At 40.9% G+C, this 27,972-nt stretch overlaps 1 protein-coding gene across 1 annotated transcript; it reads right to left on the bottom strand.

Moving 5' to 3' along the window:
- Positions 1-772: 772 nt before the first annotated feature.
- Positions 773-26,373, bottom strand: MAPK15 (mitogen-activated protein kinase 15). The gene is made up of 13 exons (XM_082754320.1): positions 26,254-26,373; positions 22,787-22,885; positions 22,314-22,343; positions 19,871-19,961; positions 18,242-18,372; positions 17,920-18,083; positions 14,805-14,944; positions 12,702-12,759; positions 10,666-10,803; positions 9,697-9,802; positions 6,360-6,660; positions 5,741-5,892; positions 773-1,589 (listed from the first exon to the last, which is right to left on the bottom strand). The coding sequence occupies exons 1-13, from the start codon at positions 26,320-26,322 to the stop codon at positions 1,386-1,388; spliced, it is 1,683 nt and encodes a 560-aa protein (XP_082610446.1). The 5' UTR covers positions 26,323-26,373; the 3' UTR covers positions 773-1,385.
- Positions 26,374-27,972: the final 1,599 nt, after the last annotated feature.

Below are 27,972 nucleotides of genomic sequence, written 5' to 3' on the forward strand. Positions count from 1 at the left end.
CCCTGAAATAAGCATTAGGCTGACTTTTCAGTGAATGAGAACTGTCATCTTAAACTCACAAGAGCCAACACATTGTGCAAGGTGCTGCCTATACAACCCCGTCATTGACATTTACTATTTCTGTCTGTACCTGAGATAGACAGGAAATGCCTATTTTATGAATATAAACCAGGGCTTCCCAGTGAGTTGCAGTCCCAGCTCCCTAGTATTACCAGATTTAAATATGCACACTACATAGCAGAAGTGAACCCGTTACTTTTTTTTTTTTTTTCATTTAATTAGACTTTGGTGTTTATGTACTAAAAGATAAAATGGATATGCTATCAATGGCAATAATACTCATATCTTGCAGTTTAGTGCCTGAATCCCCACTGTAACCCCTGTTCCAAAGTTCTGGAATAGCAATCACTTACCAAAGGTGAAGTGAAGTTTCAGGGACAGAGACTTCTTATAAGAATTTAGGAGTTAAATAAAAAGAATATATTAAAAATCAGCATTAAACCACGAAAACAGTTTTAAAGTTTACTGTATTCCTACTGCTGCCTGATGACAGCTTAACGATGTTGCAGCAATAACATCCCTTGGAACATTGCTTTCTGTAAGAAAAAAAATTACCATAATCTTATTCACAGAACAAAATTACCCTTGTATTTCTCCCCCTTCAGCAGACTGCAAACATCAATTAAAAGACAGTTTTTTTTCTGTAGTGCAATATAAAGAATTTATTATTGCAACACTTAAAAAATACATTAATGCATGGTAGGTAGGGTATTCCATATTCTAACAGAATCCACATATATTTAAAATACTTCTCTACTTGATTTTGTTGAAGTAGGCCACCATTAACTTTGTTTATTCAGGTTCATTCATTTACCATGAAAGAGTCCTATAGAAATTAGTGTATGAAGGGCTTTAATGTTACCTGTGAAGGGTTTGTTCAGTCTTCTTGGCCTTCAGTGAACAGTTAGTTACTTATTCTGCTCAAAAAAAGTCTGGACTTAGGCAGTGCACCCGAAGCTGCTAAAGAAACCTGAATATGTCTAAAGACAGTCAAGCATCAAAACATTGCAACCTTCTGTAATTTTTTTGCAATAATTAAAATGAGGAATACGAACTGACAGTATTCAATGTTCTCAGATTAGGGGAGCAAATAGTTCTGTGTCCTTGTCTGGGAAGACTGTAAGGCAAAGGGATTAGATTCTTTTCCCTGTTGGTTTGTCCAAAGGAAAGTGGTACATTGTTCCATGCAATGAATAAAGCATTTCTCTTCAGCTGGGGTAACTGTCAAATGCCTGTTATATTTGGCTCTTACTTGTTGTTACTGGCTGAGTTAGGGGATTGATGAGATGAGCTGTATTTCTCCTGTTTAGGACTCTTCATATTCACTATTCATGTTGTTGTGCAGAATTTGATATTGGAAGACTCTGCAGTGCAGATTTACATATAGTTCCATAGGCCTGGGAGTAACTGCCCATTGATGCTTTTGGATCACCAGCAGCTCCCATATTTGCAGTAACCTTGAACATCTTTTTACTGGATTTCAGAAGGGGACGGACATCTTTGCTGTGAAACTGAGTATTTCTTGGATTCTGTGTGAGAAAGAAAAACAAAGACAGTTAGAAATCTGTAATCGGCATTCTAAAATACAAGAAAGGAACAAAGAATTTGCTTCGGCTGTGGAGTAGAACAGATCTTGAATGTTAATTGACTAACAAACAAAATAGAGTGTTTCATAATATTAGGAACAGGGTGGCAAGAATGATGTGAGGGAGAAGGGTTTTTAAATGGGTGTATCAGGAATGAGTTAGCAGCATTGGAGCACTGGAGCAAAAGTTCAAAGGTCTGGCTAGTATTTTGTTTTCAGTGGTAGTGAATGGTTTAAATAAATGTACAAAAGACAGGTCATCCTCATCATTTCCCAGTACATCCTCCTGGCTTCTGCCAGTCAAATGGCTTGGTAAGTGTCTGAGTTGGAAATTGTTTATGGACATTAGCCCATGTGGGGGAAAGTTAATCAAGTATTAATGCTTTAAAATGCATAATACATTACTGTATATATTACTGCAGCTTTAAAGGACAGCTGTCTCAGTGCAGCTTATGCTTAGTGAACCGCTTTAGTTAACTGGAAGACACTAAGTGTGGCACTGACTGCTGTCATCCCAGCCATTATAGGAGTCAAATGGCAGAGAACAAGAGTTTCATGAGCCTGACTTGATACTAGGAATGAATGCAAAATGAATGCAGAGCAAGCTGGAATGTCAGAACTTTTCAGCTCCTGCTGAGGCTGACCAAGAAAGATGGAAAAGTCAAAATTCACTTAACACATGATTAGCCACAATGCTGATGAGCACCCACCACAATATCTTGTCTCTGCCAATGGTCAGTGTTAGCCTCTCAGGGAACAAATACAAAGCACGTGTAGCATGATCTTCTCCCTCTTATGTGCTTCCAGTAGCATGAAGTTAGTCACAAGTGCCTAGAGAATCTTCAAAACGCATTGTTTATATACATATTTGCACATGCAGTAATCTCCACAATCTCACATTGTGGCATTAATGGTTCCACACTTGTTCCTCACATGTGGAATAAATAGTTCCCTACTAATCTCAAAAAGCTTTGAATGGGATTCCAAGGCAGAAAGGCTGAAAGGTGGGTTGTTAGTGTGCACATGTGGACTTACATTGAACTTTGTAGAAATCATGTCTCCTTTGAGCACCTACTCGTATATATTTTTGTATCAATCACAACAGATTGCTGTTACTGGCTAGGTTAGGGGACTGATGAGACAAGCTGTATTTCACTTGGTTAGAACTCTTTCATATTTGCTACTCATATTGTTGGGAGGAATTTGAAATTGGAAGACTCTGCACTGCAGAATTACATACAGTTCCATAGGCCTGGGAGTAATCACCTATCGATGCTATTAATAAGAACAAGCTTGATGCTTAACATTGTCCTCAGCTTGTTTCTAGGTTGAAATAGTTCTAATCTTTCAGAGCTGTGCTCAGGGAAATAGTCTCTTTTACGGTATGATACTGCATGCTGATACAAAGCAGCTGATCACACCTGACTCTTCTTTGACAGTGGCATCTGTCAGAATTTCTGTCAGAAGTCTCTTCATCCAACTGAACTGCACTCAGCATACATTTTGAATGGTTTGGAGCTCCAGCATGTAGATATTGAAGTATTCTTTTGTGGGGATGGGAGAAAGTCTCACAATAAATAATCCAATCTTTACTGTCACAAAAAGGGTAATTTGTGGTGCCTTATTCCATCTTCTTTTGCCATGATCGCCTTGTGTTGGCTAGGCTCTCCTTGAGTTTGTCAGCAGACAACTAGCTCAAGGAAAAAGAAAAAGCAGGGGCACAGAGTCATTTAAGAACCCAATGAACATGAGAATTTGCACAAGGAAGCAAGGCAATGAAGAGAGAAGAGGAAGAAGCAGGGGACAGGACTGAAACCTTCATTGTTAAGCAACAGCAGTCCATTAGGTTGACAATAAAGGTAGTACAAATTCTCCAGCTAAATTTGGAATATCCAACTGTGTCAATCAGGTTAAAAAAGGAGTATGCTATCTACATGCTCTGGACTTCACACACCATTATTGAAGAGAATTTAAAAGCAACTGATCTGTGACTCTTGAAGTCAAAGGGAGCTGATGATAACCTGAACAATGCAATGATTTGAAATGGTATTCAAATTCCCACTTGTCTGAAGTGATAAAATTGAAAGCAGAATGGAGTCCAAATTAGCCTGTCCTCTAGAAAAAGGGCAAAGGAAAGTATGGTCATAGATCTCAGCACATCTCAAAAGAAGTTGCATTAAAAATTCAAGATGGGAAAAAGAAACAGGAAGAGAATTCGCAGAGAAATTTCTACCTTTTTTATTACAATTATCTGATAGTTATGATCCATTGTGATTAATATTTAGAATGGAATAGAATAGTTCACTTGGAAGGGACCTTCAAAGATCATCAAGTTCAACCACCTGACCACTTCAGGGATAACCAGAAGTTAAAGCATATTACTCCCCTATGAAAAAAGGCTGAGAGATCTGGGGATGTTCAGCCTGGAAAAGGCTCCTAGATGACCTTATTTGCAGCTTTTCAATACTTAGAGGGGGCTTATAAAAAGGATGGAGAGCAACTTTTTGCTCGGTCAGACAATGACAGAGCAAGAGGGAATGGTTTTAAATTAAAAGAGAGGACATTTAGATTGGATGTTCAGAGGAAATTTTTCATTCAGAGGGTGGTGAGGAACTGGAACAGGTTGCCCAGAGAAGCTGTGGATGCCCCAACCCTGTAGGTGTTCAAGACCAGGCTGGATGAGGCCCTGGGTAATCTGATCTGCCACCTCCTGTGGCATCCCTGCCCATGGCAGGGGGGTTGGAACTAGATGATCTTAAGGTTCCTTCCAACCCAAGGTGTTCTATGATCCTATAATGAGAGAGGGCATTATCCAAATGCCTCTTGAACACAAACTGGCATGTTAAGCACCTTTCCAGAAAGTCTGCTCCAGTGTTTGGCCACCCTCATGGTGGTTAATTTTTCTTAATATCCAGTCTGAACGTCCACTGGTGAACTTTTGTGCTGTTCCCTTGCATTCTATCACTGGTTACCAGGGAGAAGAAACCTATACCTCCCTTTCCATTTCTCCTGCTCAGGAAGTTGTAGAGAGCAATGAAGTCACCTCTTAGCCTTCTTTTCTCCAAACTAGACAACCCAAGTGTCCTCACAGGACATGCCTTCCAGCCCTTTTAGTGGCTTTCTTGCCTTTCTCCAGATGCTTTCAAGTATCTTAATAGATTTTGTATATCGTGGAGCATAGAACTGTACACAATATTCAAGGTGAGGCTGCATCAATGCCAAGTATAGTGGGAGAAATGCCTCTTCTGGCTGGCTGGCTATGCTACGTTTAATGCACCCCAAAAATGCAGTTTGCCCTCTTGGCTGCCGGTACACATTGCTGATTATAAAAAAAGTCCTGATTATGAAGCAGAAACCTAGTATTACAAAAGGCTGCATTACTTTATGTTCTCTAAAGTGCCTAATTCCTTTATTTAAGTTCAACGGTCATTCACAGAACTCCTGCATGAACCTATAAGCACTGAAATGCTCTTACTCAATTCAGAGATGACAATGGCTTCATTTGAAAGAGTGTGGTTAGACTTAAAATTCCAGGAGAAAGTTTGTGTTTATAAACCCAGAGTAGCTGAAGATCAGCATTACGTATGCTGGAGATGTAAGGTTTAAGACATATCTCTGTCTTTGGTGTTTCCTGGTCATTACATGGTCTTCCTCTCAACATGCTGCCTTTTGTACAGAACTTAACTGAGAGTTGTAAACTTCATTAGTAGACATAACACTGGAAATGTAGGTATTGCAACACAGACGACTAGAATATTCAAGCTTCTGTCTCAATCCACTGCATATTAGAGGTAAGTTATGACCAGTTATTTCCAGAAACATCAGTTAGCACACTCCTCAGTGCTCTAGTAAAGGGAACATATTCAGTACAAGACCTGTACCATTTGACTGACACTAGATACAGGCAATGAAATTGCAGTGTGTATCTTTATCATAAGTAATTTTAACTGATGGACAGTAATTTAGTAACTATCAGAGCAATATGACTTGCCTCTCATGTAAGTATCTTTACGAAGCTGCAAATCAAGATATTTTTTGTCTACATCATTTCGGTCCCTGAAAGTTATCTGTTTTCTGTGCAAGACAGCTACTTACATTACAGAGGTTCTGTACACTTCTAGGAAGTAGCTGAGCATTTGCATTTGTCCATGTGATTTGTCTCCCCGGTTTTCCGTTGTTAGAAGTTTTTGCCTGTTGATGATGTGGTGCAGAATGGTTCCTGATCACAGCACCAGAATTTGCATTACCTGCAGGAGAAAAAAAACATGAGAGAAAGTAGGAAAATCATGAGGACACAGAACACACTAACTGAAGCAGGGACAGAGCATAAACAGTGAGTCAGCCTCAGCCACAACACTTAATCTCACTAACGGGACAAAAATATTCAGAATAAAATTAGAAAGAAGTTGCAAACAAAACCAGTTCAAAAGAGCAGGGGAAAAGAAAACAGCACCAGAGAAGTAACTGAAGAGAAAACAGAAAAGGAAAAGGGTCAAGACTGAGGCAGCCAAGAGCTAAAAAGAACATTACACACTCAAAAGTCATTCAACAGTGTTTTGCTCTTATGTCATTTTCCTCCCACAGTTTCACTCTCATTTTGCCCTGTTAATTCTTTCAGTTTCTTTTTCCTCATTCAATCTATTTTCCTCTTTCTTCTCCATAATAATGCCTCATTATGGTGCATTGCATCCAATTGCAGGATCGTAGTACCTACTTTGAATAGCAATATGTGTTATGGGATTGTATATCACATTGATCCTTGATCTCTGACATAAAGATCTTGCTAAATCTTCACTCTGGATGGATACTTCTGGCTGGACACTAGTTGTAGTTCCACTATGCATTTGTGGATTTTTTAGAAGAGGTGGTGTTGGTTCTTTCTGGCTCTTCCTGGTGGGTAAAGTCACAGAATTGGAATATGGAAGAAATGGTCTGGATTGAGATTGACTTAGTTGAATGTTTTCTCTCTGCATTTGCTCCTTTGGATGGCTATTTACTTTCGTTTCAAGGATCATCTACAGAAAGGAAAAGTCAGTTAGACTTAACACTCTACACAGCAAAGCAGAGGAATAAAAATAAAAAAAAAAAGAGAGAAACATGCAAATAATTTATTTCATGGAATATGTAAAAATTATAATTTTAAAAGTAATTTAGGGTTGGAAAGAAGATAGAAATAATATTCTTAGTGGAAAGAAAGAATGGGCTGAAGCCTTAAGAAAAAGGATTGGGTCAACAGGCAACTTCAATGAATTTTTAGGGAGAATACCACTACATAAAGTTGCCATTAGCTACAGGAAAGGCAGAATCTATATGGCAAAAAATGGTTAACACAATGCTGTTTCTTACCATCTCTTTCTAGAATTTTGCCAAGTCAATTTCTAAATTGTCAGAGGAACATACATTGCAGATAGTTCATAATCTCACCTACCTCTACATGGCTATTATCTAGCATTAGAATCCTTGCCGAGGTTTGGAGTCTTGGTACAGACAACCTGCTCTCACCCTCCTCTGATCACAGTCATGCCGAACTTGGCACACTATCATTAGGATTAGTCAAAATGTGTTTCTTAACCTTGTACCTAGATTATCTGTGAATGATCTACTGATATTTGTAATACCTTTCCTACCTATGCTCAGTATTCATTTTACTCAGTCATCTGCTCATGACTCCTAACACTTTTTCACAGTATTTTTTTTTCCTTTAAAGACCTTAAAAGAAATGTTCAGTATGTTCACCTTTTTTTAAAAAAACAACTTTCTTTTTCCTTTTTAAAAATTTTAATTGCTGTTCATAGAAGCAATAACACTTTTTCTCTCTCCCTGGGAAGCTGGTCACCCTTATCAATCTTTCTCATTCTGAGATTTTCTGATCTCTAAGCTTCCTTCTCAACCTTTTCTTCCCACTGACATTCTTTCCAATGCCTGTTTTACTACATTCACTTTCCAGCTCCTGCTTTTCTCACCATCTTCCAGATACTTTGCCTCATAATATTTACAAAATATTCACTGAAAAAAAATAAGGAAAAAAGCCCAAAACAATTTAATATCCTGAAGTCTTGACTTACTTCCACTTTTGCTGCTCGTTTTATTTCATTGTTAGAGCATTCACTGTTGCTATCCTCCTCCTACTGCCTCACACCACCATTCAGTTCAGCCCATTGTGTCCTACAATTAAATCTGATTTATCTTAATTTTGTTCTTCTTTCATTCCTTTAAACATTACATTTAAACAGTTACTTTAGTTACTTCTGTTCTCTGCAGAAGTTTCTCTAAGTCTTTCTCATCTTTTCTCTCTTGCTCTGTTTTTTTAAAGCAGATCTCATCTACTCATATTATTTCACTGAAGATGCCAAATTACTGTCAGCTCCACTGCCAAATTCCTGTCAGCTTTTTATTTTCCTTTTGATCTTAACATGTCTACCAAATAGCATCAAAATACTACCTTTCCTTTCTTCCCCGTACAGCTAAAAGTCCAGTATCAGCATTTTTTTTCTTCCTTGATTATTACACTATTTTCTGATTTTTCAAGTACTACTATTTTCCCACATTAATGCATTCACAATATGGCTACTAACATATCACTGTCTTTTATTATTAGCACTTCATCTATGCTTATCCTTCACTGGGGGAATGGGGAGGCACTGATTTCTTCTCTCTGGTGACCAGCAACAGTACCCAAGAGAATGGCTTGAAGCTGCATCAGGGAACGTTCAGGTTAGATATTAGAAAAAGGTTCTTCACTGAGAGAGTTTTTGGGCACTGGAACAGGCTCCCTAGTGAAGTCATTGTGGCACCAAGCCTGCCAGAGTTTAAAAAGCATTAGGACAACACTCTGAGACACATGGTTTGACTTCTGTGTGGTCTTGTGTGGAGCCAGGGACTTAATGTTCACTGTAGGTCATTTCCATCATGGGATATTCTGTGATTCTGTAATTCTGAAATCTGACTGTTCTGTGTATGTGGTGCATCATGCAATGGCACTTGACTACTCTTGAGCAATAAACATAAATATGTCATAAAAGCTTACATGTAAATCCATAAAGGAACTCAGAAACAGAACCAGGATGGGGACCCCAAATAATACCATGCCAAGCTGCTCTCAAGCCAATTCACAGGAACCACCAGCCAGTGAAAGACACATCTGCACAAACTGAGAGGAACACAAGTGCACAATGGCAAATGGGAACTCAAATTAAGGACTCCAGGGAAGCAAACACCTTGACTGGACCCCTCCAAGAGCTGTCTCAGCAAAGCCATCAGCCTTTAATGGTGATGTAATGGCTAGCAGATCAAGCCAGTCTAGTCTAGTCAGTGAATGGCTCAAATAGTCTGGGAGCACAGAGGTGAGTGGGTCTCTAAGGGGATGAGAGCACCTCTGTATCTCTAGGTGTGAGAGCACAAGGAACATCAGCTAAAGGGCCTAGAAAATCCAGGGCAGCTGTATATGTATGCTTGCATGGTCTATACCAGCAATCCGTGTAGGGCTGCAGTCTCGGGGGCTCATATGTTCAAGTGCAGTAACTGGGGGGCCTGGGATCCAGGGGACAGCTACTGGTCAGACAGTGTTTGAGACCAGTTGCTCAGCCAGAGAAGTGAGCAGGATGAGGCTATTGGTGCTATGTTTGTGTGAGTGTTCTGTCTGTCTGTCTGTGACCTGTGTGGCTGTCCATTTATGTATGTATATATGTAGTGTGCCTACATTCTCTGTATGCCTGAGCCTACAGGGAACACTTTCAGGGTTTCTGCTGTCTGGACCTGGGGACACCAAGTGGCAACAGCCTCATTTCTTAGGCTGTTGGATCCAGCCTGATATATTTAATTCTAACACAGTCTTTCTCAGACACCAGGCTTTACAGACTTTTCCCAGTGGGAATCTAGATTTAAACACTTCTCTAAAAAATTATGACAGTATGATAAGAAGAACCAAGCTGTACCTGTAAGTAAGCATGGAAGGGGAATGGAAATGGAAGAAAATGACAGAAATCAGTTAAGTGTGTCAAGAATTACAGGTTACCTGGAGGACTGAGATTTCAGAAAATAGAAGAATGTACCTCATACAATTTATTTCGATATTCTGCCACAGATAGCTGGATATCATCACCTAAAGGAAGAATCACATCATAATCCAAAGAGGGCTCCCTGGCAGGACAATGAAACCTAAGATGACAACACAACATAAGTCACTAAGACTAAAAACAGCTCTACAGTTTAATACGGTATTACAAAGGATTGTCAGATCACCTAGTGTTCTCTCTAGTCTAAATAGGGTTAGAGAGAGTTAGGATTTAGCTTTGTCTTTTTTTCTACCATGGATATAAAGGAAAGTTGTGCCAAAAGCAGCTCTATACCGTTTCAGCAGACAGCAGAAGAAACTGCGTATTGATACATGTGCGCTTACAGCCCAGAAAGTCAACCATATCCTGGGCTGCATCAAAGGAAGCAGGGCCAGCAGATCAAGGGAGGTGGTTCTTCCCCTCTGCTCTATTCTCTTGAGACCCCATCTGGAGTACTGCTTTCAGCATTAGGGCCCCCAGCACCAGGGCACAGAAGTATTAGAAGGAGTCCAGAGCAGGGCCACAAAGATGATCAGGGTCTGGAGCACCTCTCCTTGGAAGACAGGCTGAGAGAGTTGGGATAGTTCAGCCTGGAGAAGAGAAAGTGCCAGGGAGACCTTATAACAACTTTCCAATACCTAAAGGAGGTCTACAGGAAAGCTGGGGAGGAACTCTTTGTCAGGGAGTGGAGTGACAGGACAAGGAGTAAACTAGAGAAGGGTGGATTTATAATAGATGTAAGGAAGAAATTCTTTACTCTGAGGGTGGTGAGGCAGTGGAACAGGTTGCCCAGATAAGCTGTGGATGCCCCATCCCTGGAGGTGTTCAAGGCCAGGTTGGGTGGGGCTTTGAGCAACCTGGTCTAGTGGGAGATGTCCCTGTTCATGGCAGGGAGGTTGGATCTAGATGATCTTTAAGGCTCCTTCCAACTCAAACTATCCTATTATTCTATGATATTAGTCTCACCTTTTCACGTAAGGATGCTGAAGGGCCTCCTCTGCTGTCAGCCGTTTATCAGGGTTAAACACTAAAAGTTTCTTCAGAAGATCCAAGGCAGGCAAAGGAGTAGAGGATGGTAAAATCTCCTCAAAAGTTACTCGTTGCCTAGAAGTCAGGAAACAATGATATAAGAACCCAATGTCTAACTCACAGGTAAGTCATGAATTATAGTTCTGGGAATCTCATCAAGGTGACACCTGTCTCCAGAGTTCACTCACAAATAGTGTGTCATAATTCTGGAACACTCAAAGGCACAGGTCTGTGAGTACGACAAAGACTTTTACCTCTTTGATTAGATTTGGATTCCTTCCTCTCAGTGCTATGAACCTATGTGAAGTGCCTGCCTAACTTTTAAGACTAGTCTTTCTCTTGTTTCAGTGGAAAGAGAGATATAGGTCAGTATGCCAGAACAAAGAGTAATGATCAGTGTTGTGGAAGTACTTCTGTTCTTCTTTTGACAATGCAGGATGCCCAAACTCCTAACTTGCATGTTTCAGTTTAAATGCTGATTCCATGAATCCAACCCTAAGACCACATAAATATATTTCTATATCATTTGCAATGAAAAGATGAAGTTTAAAAATCTGGTTTTGCATTTCTTAAATCCTGAAGATTTATTATTAACATAATAAACATGAAAATATTTAATGCATTTCATAGAATCATAGAATCATTTGAAAAAACAGTTTTAAAACATTATTTTTACTCATATTTTAAAACATTTTATTACTCCATGACAACATTATTTTTAGTTTAGAAAAATGATCCAACATGGAATTTGGATTTGGATTGAATGGCTCAGAAAAAATCATGAACGAGATTTCACTTGTTCTTTTACCTAGCTGGAGCTGTCTATCAGAACCTAGCCATTTGCATTCCATATTTTCAGGTGAAAAAAAAGGAGCATAAAATCCAGGAGCAGGACTGTCAAAAAAAAAGTGCATTTCAGCTAGGAATGAATGGAGTTTTCCAGTAGTTTTATTCCACTGTGGAGAAGGGTTATAGAAACAAGACAGCTCAGAGGTACTGCGTTGGGTTGACCCTAGTTGGCAGCTAAGTCCCTTGCTTGCTTACTCACATCCCCACCTCTACACTTCCTGCTTATTGACATGCAGCAGCCCCATTACAGGATTCACTGAGAGGCTAGGCAGTTGTAGACAGTTGTTTAATCTCTGTAACCATAGCAGCTACACCAAAAGCACACTGGTACCCTTTTGGATCTTTGAAGTAGCCTCTCCTGCGGCAGTCTATACCAACAATGTACAGAGCCTCTAGGCTGGCCACAATAGCATAATTTGGCCACTCCTTGCTTGCTAGACTCACTTTCTCTAACACAGACAACTTTTAGGAACCCACTGTCACTTCAGTAATCCAGATGGGTTCTGTGCTTTTATACCCAGATAGTATTAGGGTACACTGTGTAATGGTATCCACCAGAGCCTTATATTCCCAAAAATATATATATTGGTAAGCAGTCAAAGAACTCATACCACGCATAGCTGGGCTATTGGTAATGCTGACTCCCTGATGGGGAGAGATGCCCATGTCACATATGAGTACAGAGTACTCAGAGAATAGTGACTAACTTGCTATGGCTTTAAGAGTGTTAAGTTTCCTAATTTTTACTAATCAGGTATGTAATAACTGACTAATTTACTTAAGCAGAATTATCAGGCTTTCCATGTGTGAACCAATGACATTAGATACCTAAAAAAGTCAGGATAGGAAAATTTATAATTTTGAGAAAGTACCCATGACAATAGCTTGGAATGTAGGTCCAAACTAATTTTTGCTTTGTTACTCCGAGATTACAATGTCATCGCTCGTCTCATCACTCTTTTCTTTTTAAACTTTACATCCCCTCCCTAGAGTCAGGTGAATGTGCAGAGAGCAGAAAGCATTTCTACTGGTGAACTCTGGAAGGTGAACAACAGGTGATTTTTTTGTCCACGTTATACAGTAGATTGTTAACTTCTGAGACATATTTAATATACCCAGCTTACCAGGAACTCATGCGGCTAATAACTGAGGCCCTGTAATCTGATTGCATAGCCAAAATATCTGGAATAATGAAAAGATACCATTAATGCCAAGATTAGTGTTACTAGAGCTATACAGTTTATGAAGGAAAGCAAGTGTTTGACATTAACATAAGAATCATACAATCATTAAGGTTGGAAAAGACCTCCAAGATCATCTGGTTCAACCATATTCCCACCACTGATATCACCCACTAGACCATGTCCCCAAGCACCACGTCCAACCTTTCCCTAAACACCCCCAGCGACAGTGACCCCACCACCTCCCTGGGCAACCCGTCCCAATACCTGACTGCTCTTTCTGAGAAGAAATGTCTCCTAATTTCCAACCTAAACCTCCCCTGGCACAATTTGAGGCCATTCCCTCTAGGCCTATCGCTGGTTATCTGCAAGAAGAGGCCGACCCCCAGCTCCCCACACCTTCCTTTCAGGTAGTTGTAGAGAGCAATAAGGTCTCCCCTGACCCTCCGGGGTAAACAACCTCAGTTTCCTGAGCTGCTCCTCACAGGACTTGTGTTCCAGGCCCTTCACCAGCTTCATAGCCCTTCTCTGGACACGTTCCAGGGCCTCGATATCCTTCTGGTACTGAGGGGCCCAAAGCTGAACGCAGCACTCGAGGTGTGGCCTCATCAGAGCTGAGCACAGGGGACCGATCACCTCCCTGGTCCTGCTGGCTGCACTGTTCCTGATACAAGCCAGGATGCCGTTGGCCTCCTTGACCACCTGGGCACACTGCAGGCTCGTGTTCAGGTGAGCATCAACCAACACCTCCAGGTCCTTTTCCTTTGCACAGCTTTCCAGCCGCTCTGCCCCATGCCTGTAGCATTGCATGGGATTGTTGTGACCAAAGTGCAGGAATCAGCACTTAGCCATGTTGAACCTCATCCCACTGGCCTCTGCCCATGTACACGTTGAAAGAAGAAATTAGCCTAAGAAAGCTCAGTAGGAAATCCTATGGAAGGGGGGTGGAACATTGACTTAAAAATGCTCTTTCATGGTTCCTATTTACTTCTCTGTAGATTTGAGAAGCATGTACTCTTATACCTACATACTTAGAAACACTAGGATATCTGAGGCAAAATGATGTGGCCTGAATCACTTGTGTTTTAAACAGACTACGAGGGATACCAGCTATCAATTTCTTCATTGCACCATTGGGGTTACAATGAACAGTTGCAAGGGGATTTTAGGTTAAGTTGCTGTTATTAGTTTGATTTTCCGCATTTGGAATACTCTGAACATATGTCTATTTTGTACTTGTTTGTCTAGCAAAAAAAGAAATGTGTCTCACAACCTTCTTGCTGTGTTTAGGATACAGGACTTTCTGATAGTGAGTCACTTGCCCTGTGGTCTTAGAGTGCAAGCCTTCCGGTCATAACATTAGCAACACACTTTTCAATTATATTGCTGAGAATGGTCCTAAAATGCTATTCACATTTTTGTTATTAGTGCAGGCTATTCTTCTAACTTTAGTTTTGGTATTTTCATATACATTTTCATCCATATTTTATTCACAGCAATGAAATCTCCAAGAAAAAACATACATACATTTAAACTAGAATAGAATTATCAAAAGTATGTTCTTAAAATAAAGTTAGCTATCTTTCTAAAAACTGTTTGTTAGCTCAGTCAGAACATGTTATGTTGCAAAAGTTAGTAAACTGTATGGACTGTTAGACTAGAAGCTATAGAAGACAATCATAATAATAATCAATTTTGGATTTAAAATATGATTTCTCCAGCTTTCAATTCTGTATTTAGACTTCCAGACCAAAAAGCCCAATTTACTGTTACTACAGAAGTCCCTCTGCAGTATGATACTCTGTTTTAAACTGTTACCATCTTACAAATCTCAAAAATGTTTTCAAGCCCTGGTTCTTGTTTCTCATCTAATCAAGCACAGGCCTATGTTCCTCCAACACTAACATTTCACAGATAATCTTCAGGTTCATTGGGAAGATAGTAGAATAACCTACAACAGATATATTCTTCCTGATCCAGCCAGGCTGCTTGCTTTCACTCTTTTTATCTCTTCTCTACATACCTTTCTCCACAGAAGAGTCTTACCTTCTCGGGATGGGGCAGGAATGACCCTCAGGATCTGCTCTATTTGATTCACTGTTGATGTTCCAGGAAAAAGAGGCTTTCCAAGTAGCAGTTCCCCCAGAATACAGCCAATGCTCCACATATCTACCCCTTTAGTGTAGCTACAAATAAAAGAAGAACAGAGTTAGGTTTATTTTTCCAGTACTTGGTATTCATATCGTCTACATTACCTTATTTTGCTAGAAAAATAAGCTTGATTACTCCTTTAGTATGAACAGGTTTTGATTATAAAGTGAATGACACTGGTGAATTATGAAAGTGGCAAGAGCAAAACAGAAAAAAAAGGCTTATCCCATTAAAAGTATACTCTATAAAACCAGAAAAGGAACTACATTAAAGGTGAATACTAGGATAAGGGAATATATACATTTCACATGATCAATAGTGAAGATATAAGCTGCTGTTTAAAAACAACTGGTAGGAATCATAGAAAGGTTTGGCTTTGCTTGGTTTCTCCCTGCAGATGCAGACTGCAGCTCTGCACTCTCTCTGTAAAGCCGACCTTGCTTCCACAGCTCATGTATTTTCTTTTTCTGCCCTAGTTCCTGAAGGAATTCCCTGTTCAGCCAGGCCGGTCTTCTGCCCCATTTACTTGACTTGTGGCACAATGGGATTTTAAAAGGTGACTGTGGAAGAAGCTCTCATGGGCCCCTGGACTCTCTAAATCCGATTCCCAGGGAACACTGCTAACTAGCTCTCTAAGAAGCTTAATGTCTGTTCTCTTAAAGTCCAGAGTGGCAACTCTGCTGACCTTTCTTCTCCTTACCCCCAAAATTTTGAACTCCACCTTGCCTGCCCTGCCTATCCCTCCTGAACAGTCAATAGCCCTCCATCCCAGTACTCCAGTCATGGAGCTCATCCCACCAAGTCTCACTAATACCAACGATATCATAACTCTACGAAAGGTCCAAAGCTTCCAGTTCATCCCATTTTTTCTTGTTACTGTGTGCACTCTTATACAAGCATTTCATTCAAGTTCCTGAACTTGCAGTGCTCCCTGGAGTGGCATAGATGCTCCTATTAACCTTGCCACCCTAAAACAGTGCTGTACCATTACTTGGCTTAACCACAATATTCCTAATGGTACTCCCACATCAATCCTAGTTTAAAGCCTTCTCAATCAGTCTTGCCAGGTTACAGGCCAAGAAACATTTCGCCCATTGACAGAAGTGGATCCTGTCAGGCTACATCGTTGGCACCCACATGAAAGAGGAGAACTGGGTAATAGTCTAAAGGCTGTATCATGCTCAAAAGCTATACAGAGATAGAATCTGAAACATAGATCTGCACCCGAAGGAGGAAATTTCTGAAACAGAAATCATTAAGAAAATGAAAGGTGAAAGCTACCTTATATAAGGCAATGATCCTACCTCTTTGCCTACTAGATAGATTCATATGTCCTAGCAGTATTTGCACCAAGCTGCACACACACACAATTTCAGCTCCATGCAGTCTGCTCTTCTTTTTTGAATGCCATCTCATTATATACTTTCTGTTCTCGAACTCTCCATCTCTCCAAGTGAAGACTCAGAATTGATGACCATTTTCTCCCACACTCTCCTACATACTTTAGATTCTCTGTTCTGTGCTCACCCTCTCGCTTTTTTTTTTTTTTTTTTGTGTGTGTGTGTGTGTTTTTCCTTTTTTCTGCTACATGCTGGACTACATATGCTCATCTGGAAAGATGAGACCTGATACTGATTTAGATGCTACAGATCATATGATGGACCAGGCTAGTGAGCCACAAACTAATAACACAGACAATTAGGTACTACACAGTAACTGGTCTGCAGTAACTGTCCATGTATAGATTCATATCTCACATCTTACCTACCTTTAAGGCAGGCAGCTCACTTCTTTCCTAGAAAGTAAGAACCTTCAAATGTCCTGAAACATAACCTGGCAAAAGTTTTTTCAAATGAGAATTTGCTAAAGAGAAGCTAGCTTACATCAGCCAACTCAAAAAGACATTTGGACTGCGGATGACTATGCAGTCATCCAACAAAGCCAAAATATATATGAAGAGTTCTGGAAGACTAAATACCACTTCTAGAAATGGGATGAGAAACTCTGAAGTGTTAGTAGTAGGTCTGTTCTCATAGCTTGATGGCTAAATATGCTTCAGTGAGTTGTAAAGAAAAAGACAGTTATGCTGTGTGCCCATGCATCACATAACAGAATGGGAACATCCCGTAACGCTTATTCTGCTTTCTGTTGTTGCTGCAGCCAGCAGAGAAGGAGTGGTATCATCGCAAATGAAGCATCTACAACGAAAGCAAAAGATTAATAATTCCAATTTCCCTCAGCTAGCTATGCATCACCCTCATTTGAAATTGATAGAAATTGTATCTGCAGTCTTCTTGCCATATCAGCTGTTACAGCTGACACAAACTTCTTTTCACTTCATGTTTCTTTCCCTAGTCCTAGAAGGAGAGCAGAAACTGCAGAGTTCTTTAAGCAACTGAACAACCAAACATAAAAGACAGTATGAACAAGCAAAAACTCAAAAGCAAAAAAAAAAAACCTTCCCAACCACCCACACTCCCCCTCAAAAACAAACAAACAAAAACCTACAACAATACAGAAGTATCAGCAATACTCTAGGGAAAATTCTCTTTAGGGAAAAGTAGAATAGGCTAAAACTTGCAACTCCGTTGGCAGGGAAAAGAAAAGTAGTGCTTGAAAACAAGCAACAAAATGAAGAGGAAAAACCTGCTTCCTGGAGTCCTTAAAGAAAAATTTGGAAAAAGAGGACTGAAGTATTAAAAATTTTGTAAAGATGCAGATTTAAAGGGGATAAAGAATAAGTGTGGTGGGAGAAAGGACAACAAACAGATGAGCTGATAATGTAGGTAAATTGGCAATCTAAGAGGCCAGAGGGGAAATGTACATGAAATGAGAGATTTTTCTGTTGCAGAACAGAAGTTTAAATGCATGCTGAGAAACTGAACCTGTGATAAGACATTGCATCTGAGAACATTTGAAATTAACAGATTTAAGACTTCCCAGTCAATTACTTTTCCCAGCAGTGAAGAAATTATACAGTCCCATCCCTTTACTCATAACAAGCAGTTACCTCCGAGAGGAAAGTAAGATCTCAGGGGCTCGGTACCAGCGTGTTGCCACATACTCTGTTAAGGCAGGGTTGCCTTGATCTTCATTCATGTGACACAGAGAACGGGCCAGTCCAAAATCACAAAGTTTTACAAAGCAGTCTGCATCCAGCAAGATATTGGAAGGCTGAATTGAACAAAGGAAAACTAATAAGCTCTTTACTCTCTGAATTGCAGAAGGTTATTATCAAGGTTCTTATACTAGTCTCATTCTTTTCATACTTTTCCATTTAGTGTTTAACACAAAACTTGAGTGAAGGATAAAGACTAGTGACTGAAATATACCTTCTGATCTCTGTGAATAACATTTCCTGAGTGGATGAATTTAGTTGCTTTCAGAAGTTGGTAGATAATGTAACACTTGTGGATGTCTTTCAGTAAATTTCCCTTCTTAATCACAGCATGTAAATCTGTCTCTGTAATACACATCAGTAAAGGATTATAAAGTTATGAATATGTACCTCAAAACAAGGCCAGAATAGACCATTGTACAAACTGTAACCTTCCAAGTGCATTCTCAGTGGAAGTTAACCTGACTGATAGTACCCCAACAGAACCACAGAATCATAGACTCTCCTGAGTTGGAAGGGACCCACAAGGATCATTAAGTCCAACTCCTGGTTCCGCATGGGACCAGCCAAAATTCAAACCACATCTTTCAGAGCATTGTCTAAATGTTCTAACACTAGATGTCCCTGCAGAGCCTGTTCCAGTGCTCAAACACCCTCTCAGTGAAGAAACTTTTCCTAATATACAATCTAAACCTCCCCTGATGCAGCCTCATGCTGTTCCTTTCAGTCCTTATCAGCTGGTCACTCCCCTCCACTCCCCCTCATGATGAAACTGTAGACCACGATGAGGTTGCTCCCCAGTCTCCTCTTCTGTAGGCTGAACAAACCAAATGACCTCAGCCGCCCCTCGTATATTTTGCCCTCCAGATGCTTCGCCATCTTTGCAGCCCTCCTTTAGACACTCTCTAATAGTTTTATGTCCTTCTTGTATCTTTATGTCCTTCTTCCAAAACTGCACACAGTACTCAAGGTGAGGCTGCACCAGCACTGAGTAGAGTGGGACAATCATTTCCTTTGACTGGGTGTATAGTAATGCTGTGCCTGATGCACCTCAGGATACAATTGCCCCTTTGGCTGCCAGAGCACGCTGTTGACTCATATTCAACTCGCTGTCAACCAGAATGCCCAGATTGCTTTCCATGGGATTGCTCTCCAGGCTTATCATTCCTCGGTCTGTACATATATCCAGGTGCAGAATCTGACACTTACTCTTGTCGAACTTCATGCAGTTGGTGATTGCCCAGACCCTTAATTTGTCGAGATCTCTCTGCAAGGCCTCTTTACCCTCAATGGAGTTAACAGCTCCTCCTAATTTAGCGTTGTCCACAAACTTAGTACACCTTTGAGTCCAGCACCCAAGTCATTTATGAAAACATTAAAGAGAACTGGCCCTAAAAAGGAGCCCTGAGGAACCTCACTAGGGACTGGAATCAGTATGAGTCAGTGACTGCAGTCTCTCTGCATTGTCAGTTCAACTTGCCGCTTATGCTACAGTAATTGTTCCATTATTGCATATTTTTCTTACAGTAAAACTGCATGTAATCTCTTCTATATTCTATTCTATTATCCCTTCTGTCTCTGTAAGTCTTCTAATCAGTTGCTTGCTGCCTTCCTTCTTCCATCTCAACTAGCTAGTTCTCTCATTATTATTCCCTTCAAAGGTTCACTGCTATTCCCACCTAATCACAACAGGTATACACAAAAAACCTGTATTGCTTCAACTTACAAGTCTATTTACATGAATATTCATGTTAATCATTAACACATTACTACCACAGGCAGGAACAAAGATAACTCATAAGACAGGATGCATTTAAATGGCTGACACAACACTAAGTCTCACCCATGGACTCAAAGATGAGGTAGATGTCTTTGTCATTCTGAGCACGGATAACATCAAGCAGCTTGATGATATTTGGATGTTCTCCAAATTCCTGCAGAGGGAAGAGACCCAACTGTCAAAATCAAGTGTTTTTCTTGTGAATCACCAGAAGTACTGTAATTCATTTTGTAATATTCTCTAACACAAACATTAACATGTTATTTCCTTCATTAAGCTTCTACTGTAATACTGAAAATGTATTTAAGCTTGCTCCAGTATGAAACCAATCAGTCTAAAACTCTGTATGATGTATACATTAGTACTACAAATCCCTCTACAGCATGTATGGATAAAATCCAGTCAACATTATGCATCTTATATTTCCTACTGAAGGTAAAGAATTATTGTGGTAGTGCAAATTTAACAGAGGTGCCATCACCATTCATAATTAAAAATCCCAACCAACCAGAAAGGGTTTATTTGAAGGCAGGCTGAAGCACTATATAGACTGCAGTGATTGAACTGATTGTAATGGGAGATCAGGCAGCTACCATACTCAGAGATACAGAAATACAAGTATTTTAAACTGGGAATGAATTCACACTTGCAGATTGACAATACTGTCAAGACCATTTACTTTGTCCTCAACCTTACAGCTTTTATTTCCTATAGCTAACACCTCTTCACAGCCAGAGACACTGTGAGCACTTCACAATATGCCAATATTTTCATGAGCTACCCATTGTAGAAAATAGTACTTATCACTCAGAAAAGAATCATCAAAATGCCCAGATTGTGAATCAACATTTCTCAAATATAATGAACTTCATCAAGTGCATTAACTGTCTTTATGATAAACATACAGATGAAACTAAGGAATCATGACATACAGGAAGGAATTTGCAGAGGCAAACAATATAAGAAAAACATCCAGTTACCAATGAAAGAATATTTTTTACAACTTTCACCCTGTGCTCTCTCAGTCCTGAATTTTAAATTAGAGCTTAAAAAACCTTCAAAAAGAGAAGGTGTAAACTCAAATTCTTAAGACTATTGAGAACCAAAAGCCATGAAAGTCAGGGCTTAATGGTACATTAACCACCTTCTCACAAAACATCTCGGTCTTTCATTCAGGAGAGATAACCTTCTCTTTCTTTTCACAGCTCTTCCTCCACCCATCTACTCCAGAAGTGCTACACTTTCAGAGATGATCTAACTCAGAATCAACCTCTTAGGAACTGTTCTCACGTTTGTGAGAACACTTTCTCACTTTGCTCTTAAGACTGTTGCTTTTACTTCAGGCTTAAAGAATAATAGGAAACTTAAAAATCTCATATCTTCTGTACTTAAACTTGACAATCACAGGAAACAGCCTGTGAGCCCTGCCTTGCTTGTGTCTTTAGCTAATCATATTTTAACAACATTATCACTATTCCAAAATATTGATGTTTCTGCATGGTAAGTCTATGGAGGAATGGACAAGTAATTTTAATGCCACTGCTAAGGTAATTAGGCCCAGCGTGTGGTTAACTATATTCAAACATGAGCAGCTGTAAGTAATTTCATACAGAACTTACATTTTTAGTTTTGCTTTCATTACTTCAAGTGGTCAAGTTTCTTTCACACAGAATCCCAGAATCACAGAATGACAGAATTGTAGGGGTTTGAATGGACCTTAAGAGATCACTGGGTCCAACCCCCCTGCCAAAGCAGGTTCCTTAGAGCAGGTTGCCCAGGTAGGCGTCCAGATGGGCCTTGAGTATCTCCAGAGAAGGAGACTCAACAACCTCCCTGGGCAGCCTGTCTCAGTGCTCTATCACCCTCACCGTGAAGAAGTTCTTTCACATGTTGGTGCAGAACTTCCTGTGCTCCATTTTTTAACCATTGCCCCTTGTCCTATCCCCACAAACCACTGAAAAGAGGTTGGCTAAATCCCACTGTCTTACACACTTATGATATTTGTAAACATTGATAAGATCCCCTCTCAGTCTTCTCTTCTCAAGGCTGAACAGACCCAGGTCTCTCAGCCTTTCCTCATTGGGAAGATGCTTCAGGCAATGTGATGTATTCTTTTCATGTGATAGAGGAAAAACATTTTGTCATGTAATCTTCTTAAATGCCCCAGCCCCATCTCTGAGTAGTGGCATTTAAAATTTAAGAAAAATACTTTCCATCAACAAGGAAGGAAGAAGTGACAGAAAGTGCTAGTCTATATGCCGATCACAGAGAAGGTATATTGCTAAAAAAGGTGAAAAAGCAGGGCATGTCTCAAGAGAAAAACAAGACCATCTCTCCATTTCATTCCAGTGCTTTTGCCCAGTCATGGAAAGACTGCTTGTCAAGACATTGCAGAAAAGAAGGGAAAAGAAATGTCAATGATGACCATTTTGAAAAAGGATGGGAAGAAAATACGTGAACAGAGATAATTAAAAATCAAAGAGTAGGAGGGAAAAATGGACCTTACCCGTAGGAACATAATCTCACGAAATGTTCTCTAGAAAAAAACAAAAAACATTTATTATAACATCAACAGAATGACAAAAGAGAGTATGGACTTCCAATGACAGAGATAAACCCATTCTCATTTCTACGGTAAATGGAAGCTCCATGTGGTAGACAGGCTTGGAAAAAACTGTTTGCTCCCGATAGAGTCACAAGTGGGCTATGGAAGTCTAGACACTACAGAACATCATTATAAGGGAGAATCAAATTGTGCATGCCTATAAAGACAGTTTTTCCTCAGTGACATCAAAAAGTAGTCTGTAGCTATTAAGATATACAAAGCCTGACATTTATTGCTCCTTTTTATCCTATTGCAGCTGTAGACTATACTACTACATAATTGTCAAATAATTAGTATCTTTTGGAGACATAAATCCTGAAAGTATTGATGAATTCCATATCCCCTCAGGACATGTTATAAGAATGATACCTCACCTGAGCATCTGTTCTGTTCCTGAAGGCATCAAAAATCTTTTTAACAGCAACTATTTCTCCTGTCCTGCGATCAATTGCTTTCCATACAATGCCATAAGCCTAGGGAGGAAGAAGGACAGATTAACAGTGTACTACAACATCTTACACTGAGTTCAAACCTTCAGCACAGAAGCAGAATGAACTCAACAGAGCTTCAAATCACCAGCTACCTAGAAGAAAGAGAAACTAGGCCAGTAAGTACTACTTGGTTGATTTGAGAACTACGAATATCCATATTGTGTCTGACCAAACGACCACAAGGTCCAGCATCCTGGCCCCCAAAGCAGCCAATAGCAGATGTATATGAGTAAATATATAACAATGATCCCCCTTTACAGCTTCCTGGCTTCTAGTTATTTTTGGCTGAGGCTCTACCTGAGCCAGAGATGGTTTCAGTGTATTTGACAAAGTCTCCATAGATGTGTCTTCCATTAACATGACAACTTCCTCTTCACCCCATGCTGAAATATCAACAACAACATGCTGTTCCAAGGAGAATGTTTTCACCTTTAAGAAAGAAACCTTGTTGTGACATAGGAATCACTAGATCAGATCACAATAGAATGTTCTTCCTATTTCTGGGTTATGATTTTAAATAAAGACATAAAAAGATGATTCTAGTGACTATAAAACAACCACAAGGTAAAAACTTGTGGAATAACTTCATTGTATGGGAAATATCTTCTTAGTGTCTGCTGGTTAAGAAATCATCTTCAACCATCAGACCCATGACATACAGCAAACACACACAACAATAGCAATACATCTCATTAGCTGTATTGTATTAAACAGATGTCCATGCACTGTATTTTCAGAAGTACTTATCGCTGTTCTGTTTCAGCACTGCCATGGCTAATCCTAAACTGCCCTATCAACTAATGGAACTTCTGCTGCAAGACACAGGCTTGCCATATTAAGAATGTCTTTCCTAAAACAGTTGAACTTCCTATTTGCAGAAACCAGGCAAAAGGAGAGAAATCTAGAGCATAGTAAAATGAAGTTAAAATAATGTAAGAAAACAGAAAGGATATTTCCAATTACATAGCTGATGTGACCAGAAATAAACATCTGTCATGCATACAAATAGGTTTGTCTGCTTAAGATCCTGAACAAACACATCCTCTCCTGAAAATAAAATGGAAAAAAAAAAGAGAAAAAAAAAAGATACAATCACCAACAACCTAGTACTAAAACACTTATTTGATGTACATATACTCCAATGGCTTGCACTTCATGATGTGTAGCCAAGGACCTGAACCCATACTGCAGAACCACAAATATTCTTGGAAGTCTGCCTTGATGTCACTAACTGAGTATTTAAGTACAAAAATCACTCACTATCGTATATTGGAGCTGTTTTACGTTGTAAAAATATTTAAACATTAACTGGGCAACTGAGTGACAAATGACCCTGATATGAAGACATAAGGCATTCCCTAGAATGTGGAAACTTAAGATTTAAATCTATGACACCCAAATAAATAAATAAATAAATAAAAGATGGTGAAGGGCGTAAAGGGGAAGACGTGTGAGGAGCGGCTGAGATCACTTGGCCTGTTCAGCCTGGAAAAGAGGAGGCTGAGGGGAGACCTCATCGCAGTCTACAGCTTCCTCATGAGGAGGAGTGGAGGGGAAGGCACCAATCTATTCTCTTCAGTCACCAGTGGTAGGACCTGAGGGAATGGTGTCAAGCTAAGGCAGGGGAGGTTTAGGCTAGACATCAGGAAGAGGTTCTTCACTGAGAGGGTGGTCGCACACTGGTACAGGCTCCTCAGGGAAGCCTGCACCAAAGTCACTGCACCAAACCTGTCGGAGTTTAAGAAGGGTTTGGACTGTGCACTTAATCACATGGTCTGAAATTTTGGGTAGACCTGTGTGGTGGCAGGAGTTGGACTTGATGATCCTTATGGGTCCCTTCGAACTTGGGATGTTCTATGATTCTATGGAAATGGATCTGTGCCAAAAGGTAAACTGAGTAGTCACCATTTGCAAGTATCATACTAGTTAAAACAGTCATCCAGAATAAGGAAAACTCAAGTTAAATTTCCTGTTCCCTCAGCAGACAACACAGCCTTTAACTTGAAAATATTATGAACAGTTTGAATTCCCTTACTGTGAAGCTTATCCCCCTTGCTGCTGCACTTCTCTGCTTTATTTTTCTGGGTAGTGCTCACCTGTTTCAGGGCCTTTTGACAGTCACATAAGCACTCACATAAGTTCATCAGCTGTGGAATTTTGCCAATACATATAGAGCTTTCTGCATATGAGAGGCGGGAAATGCAAGCATTTAGGAGACTGGCACTACCTGAGTTAAGAGCTTAACAAGCAGTTTTCATAATGTCAGTGGTGGCCTGAAGCCACTAAGGTCCTTTAAGGATGCCACTGTATGCTTGTGAAACAGTTTCCAAATGGAATCCTCAATTTAATTTTTCAGATGAAAGAATAATGCCAATTTTGTTCAAAGAACATAACACGTTAAAAGATATATTACATTCGGTCAGAGGGAGAAAGCTGATAAGCACTGAAAGTATGGCAGCAAACCTCAAGTCAGGCAAACCTGGAATGAAATACAACCACAGGAAAGAGCTTGATTTCAAAATGAGAACAGACAAAGCATTGTCTTAGTGGATAAGGATGACAATGTGCCTCTCTCGAGTGCCCCCATGTAATTGCACATGAAATCTGTAACTACTGGTATCGACACAGCTAAACAACGGCAAAGAGTTGCTAGAATAGAGAAAAACAGCTAAATCAAGAAAGGCTTAGAGACTGAGGAGAAAGATCCTACAAATGAGCTTTGGCTCACATAAAAATATGTAATTTTATGTGGAAAAAAAAATTACTTGATGTGGCATTGTACCTTAAATAGTCGATTTACAGTAAATGTGAAAGAATTTGACAGACACAAACAGAAAATCTTTTTGAGGCTCAGACTCATTTCACTAATAAACTAGGTGTACTAAGGTGTACTAAGTGTACTAGCATTGCTTTGTGTGGAAACACAGAAGTATAGCATAAAACATGGGAATGGTTCTCAGTAAGTACAAAACAAAAAATCTGGTGGGAAATTTACACCTATTTTCAGTTTCATATGCTACAATCATAACATTTTAATTGCTGATTTTTTTTTAAGAACAAATAGAGAAAAAATAAGTCCCAGAAAGTTCTCGATTTGTTATTTGTAATACGATTTGTGATTTTTAAGGTTTAATAAGCATTACAAAGCCCTTTTTTTTTCCAACTGGTACACTCTGAGACATCCAACACCACGCGCGGTTCCGGTCAGAGGCACGGACCGGGGCCGGAAGCGAGACCGAAGGCAAAGCCGCCACCGGCCTGGGCACCGGCCTGGGGGGGCGTGCCCGCGCTGCAGCGCAGGACCCCGCCGCGCAGCTCCCCAGGCTCCCGAGGGCCCCCGAGGCGCTCACCCCCTTGCCCAGGCGCCTCTTGATCTCGTACTTCTGGGAGACGAGCGCCTCCACCTCCGGCACGCTCATGGCGGGGCAGCCGAGGCAGCAAACGGCGCCGCGCCGCGCCCGCCCCGTTGGTTTCCGCTGCTATGGAAACAGCCGCGCCGGACGGCGCAGGCGCAGAGTGCGACCCCGGCCGGCCGGCGGGCAGCGGCTGCTGTGGCGGTGCGGCTGCTTCCGTTCCTCCGCGCTGCCCCTCGGCGGTGTGGCCGTGAGGAGCTGCCGCGGGCTGGGCCGTGGCTGCGCCGTGGCTGCTGGTTGAGGGGGAGCGCAGCGCGGCCGCCGGCGGAGGGCTCCCCTCAGGCAGCGGCGGGTTGCGGCCGTGGTGCCGCTCGCGGCTCCCAGGGGTGCGGTGGGGGAGTGTAAAACGTCTTCAGCATATCCTACCCTGCGCCTTCGTCTTACAAACTTGTAATGAGCGTGCCGGTGTCAGCTATCCGACTTGCTCGCAGCACCTGTTCCAATGCACAGTAACGTTTCTCTCTCACTCTCTCTTTTTTTTTTTTTTAAATCTATCAGTTATTAGTGTAAATGCCTACAATGCAAGTCGTTCCTTCCTACCAGTATGCTCTGGCAGATACTGTTTCCCATAATATCGATGCTGACAAACTGATCTAAGTATGGATTAGCTAAGTGGATGGTTTGATGGAGTGAAAATTCAACTGCTGGAATCAGACAGTTGTCATCAGTGACACGAAGACCAGCTGGAGGTCAGTCACTGTAGTGCTTTAAAGTAGGGGTAAATACAGGGGCCAGTACTGTTTGGCATCGTCATTAATCATCTGGATAATGGGCTAGAGCGCAGTCTCAGCAAATTTGCAGATTATATGAGACAAGGAGGAGAGGTTATTACAGCAGATAGTTGTGCTACTATTCAGAGGGACCCTGACAGGCTGGAGAACCAGGCCAAGAGGAATCACATGAAGTTCTGCACTGAAAAATGCCTAGTTCTGCACTAGAGGAGGAGTAATTGTTTCCACCAGTACAAGCTGGAAACAGATGGTCTCGAAAACTGCGTGGCAGGAAAGGACCTGGAGGTCCTTGCGGATAGTAAGATGACCATGAGCCAGTAATGTGGCCTTCCAGTAAAGAAGGCCAAGAACATCCATAGGACATCGAGGTGGTTGAGTGAGTCCAGAGAAGGGCAACGAAGCTGGTGAGGGGTCTGGAGAACAAGTCCTACGAGGAGCGGCAGAGGAAGCTGGGGTTGTTCAGCCTGGAGAAGAGGAGGCTCAGGGGCGACCTTCTCGCTCTCTACAGGTACCTTAAAGGAGGCTGTAGCAAGGTGGGGGTTGGTCGATTCTCCCATGTGCCTGGCGAATGGGCTAAAGTTGTGCCAGGGAAGGTTTAGGCTGGATATTAGGAAGAACTTCTTTACCGAAAGGGTTGTTAGGCATTGGAACAGGCTGCCCAGGGAAGTGGTGGAGTCACCATCCCTGGAGGTCTTTAAAAGGTGTTTAGATGTAGAGCTTAGTGATATGTTTTAGTGGAGAACTGGTTAGTGTTAGGTCAGAGGTTGGACTAGGTGATCTTGGAGTCTCTTCCAACCTAGATGATTCTGTGATTCTGTGATCCTGGGCTGCGCTAAGAAGAGACTTGCCAGTTGGTTGAGGCAAGTGATTCTTCACTTTTACTCACCACTGGTGAGACTGCTTGTTGAGTACTGTGTGCCCAGCA

Source organism: Aythya marila (genome assembly GCF_965140915.1).
Source record: "Aythya marila genome assembly, chromosome: 2".
Taxonomy (NCBI): domain Eukaryota; kingdom Metazoa; phylum Chordata; class Aves; order Anseriformes; family Anatidae; genus Aythya; species Aythya marila.